Below are 1706 nucleotides of genomic sequence, written 5' to 3' on the forward strand. Positions count from 1 at the left end.
TGAGGTCTCGCCTGCCCAGGTGGGTCTTGAACCTGCGGGCTCAGGCAATCCATTCATCTCAGCTTCCCAAAGGCGCGGGATTACAGGCTGAGCCACTGAGCCCGGCTTATTTTATTTTTTTATATATTTTTTTTTGAGTAGGAGTCTCATTCTGTCGCCCAGACTGGAGTGCAGTGGCATGCTCACGGCCACTGCAGCCCCAGCCTGCTGGGTTCAAGCAATCCTTCTGCCTCAGCCTTCCAAGTAGCCGGAACTACAGGCACATGCCACCATGCCTGGCTGATTTTTTTATTTATTATAGAGGAGGTCTCACCAAGTTGTTCAGGCTGGTCTCAAACCCCTGGACTCAGGCAATCCTCTCACCTCCGCCTCCCAAAGTGCTGGGATGACAGGTGTGAGCCAGTGCACAGGCTTTTTTGTTTTTGTTTTGAGTTGGAGTCTCACTCTGTCGCCCAGGTTGGAGTGCAGTGGCACACTCACAGCCACCGCAGTCTTGACCTGCTGGGCTCAGGAGATTCTTCCGCCTCAGCCTTCCAAGTAGCTGGAACTACAGGCACGCACCACCACGCCCAGCTAATATTTTGATTTATTACACAGATGCGGTCTCACCAAGTTGCCCAGGCTGGTCCTGAACCTGTGAGCTCAGGCAATCCTCTCACCTCAGCCTCCCAAAGTGCTGGGATTATAGATGTGAGCCATCGTGCCCGGCTATTTTATTTTTTAAAAGTGTTTTTAAAGAAAACAATTTTAAAATGAATATCTAGCTTCAGTTCCAGAAATAACTATTCTTGCCAATACCATGTAACAGCTGGGTGGCCTCAGGCAAGTTACTTAACCTCTCTGTGCCTCAGATTACTAACCTGTGAAATCACAGTACCTCCCTGATAGGTGGTGAAGATGAAATCAAACACTAAAGTCTGACTTAGAGTTCTAAGAGATAAGCACCACCCTCCTCTCCATTTTCCAAATGAGGACAGTGAAGCACAGGAAGGTTAAGTCGTTTGCCTAAGGTCACTCAGCTGGATTCCAGCCCAGGCAGTCTGGTCCATGCTGTTAACCATCCATACATCTCTACAGCGATCCCCACTTTACAGATGGGGAGCAGAGACTCAGAGGGCAGCAAAGTTCCCTGCACAATGCCCCACCGTGACCCAGGAAGCCACCGTAACTCAAGAGGTTCTGGGGCAGAGAAAGGGATCTACACGAGCTGAGACTGGAGGAAGCTTCCCCTCCAGGACTTCACACCCTGACTCAGCTATCCAAGCCCATTTGTGCCGCTCAGAGCCGCCATGACTGAGGCGGGGGGCCAAGGTTGTGGAGTTTGGAGAGAGGAGCTTACCTGGTCCGAGCCTAGAGCCCACACCTGCACTCCATGCCTCCAGAAGGCCTGGAGCTGGCCCCCGACCACGGCTGGGGAGAAAGCAGCGTCCGTCACCCTTGGGCATCACTTGAGCCTCCATTCCTGACCCTGGGCCCTCCCATCCCTGGACATACCCACGGCCTCCACCGCTTCTGTCATGGGGATCTCAGGTGTGCGAAGGCCCGGGGCTGGGGCTCCCTCGGGGGTCACCAGCTTCAGAGAGCCTGGAAGGGGTAGGAAGGGTTTCAAGAAAGGAGAGCCTGTCATCCCGCGCCTTTGGGAGGCTGAGGTGAGTGGATGGCCTGAGCCCGCGGGTTCGAGACCCGCCTGGGCAGGCGAGACCTCA

At 54.0% G+C, this 1706-nt stretch overlaps 1 protein-coding gene across 1 annotated transcript in view; it reads right to left on the reverse strand.

Moving 5' to 3' along the window:
- Positions 1-1706, reverse strand: part of MAP4K1 (mitogen-activated protein kinase kinase kinase kinase 1) — a 22629-nt gene that overhangs the window by 4693 nt on the left and 16230 nt on the right. Inside the window, exons 28-29 of the mRNA XM_008074035.2 lie at positions 1495-1584; positions 1340-1410 (exon numbers count right to left, since the gene is read on the reverse strand). Of these exons, the coding sequence (XP_008072226.1) occupies positions 1340-1410; positions 1495-1584 (161 nt within the window). The remainder of the gene's footprint in view (positions 1-1339; positions 1411-1494; positions 1585-1706) is intronic.

This window comes from Carlito syrichta, unplaced genomic scaffold, assembly GCF_000164805.1.
Source record: "Carlito syrichta isolate Samal-C Ts95f unplaced genomic scaffold, Tarsius_syrichta-2.0.1 Scaffold316280, whole genome shotgun sequence".
Lineage (NCBI taxonomy): Eukaryota > Metazoa > Chordata > Mammalia > Primates > Tarsiidae > Carlito > Carlito syrichta.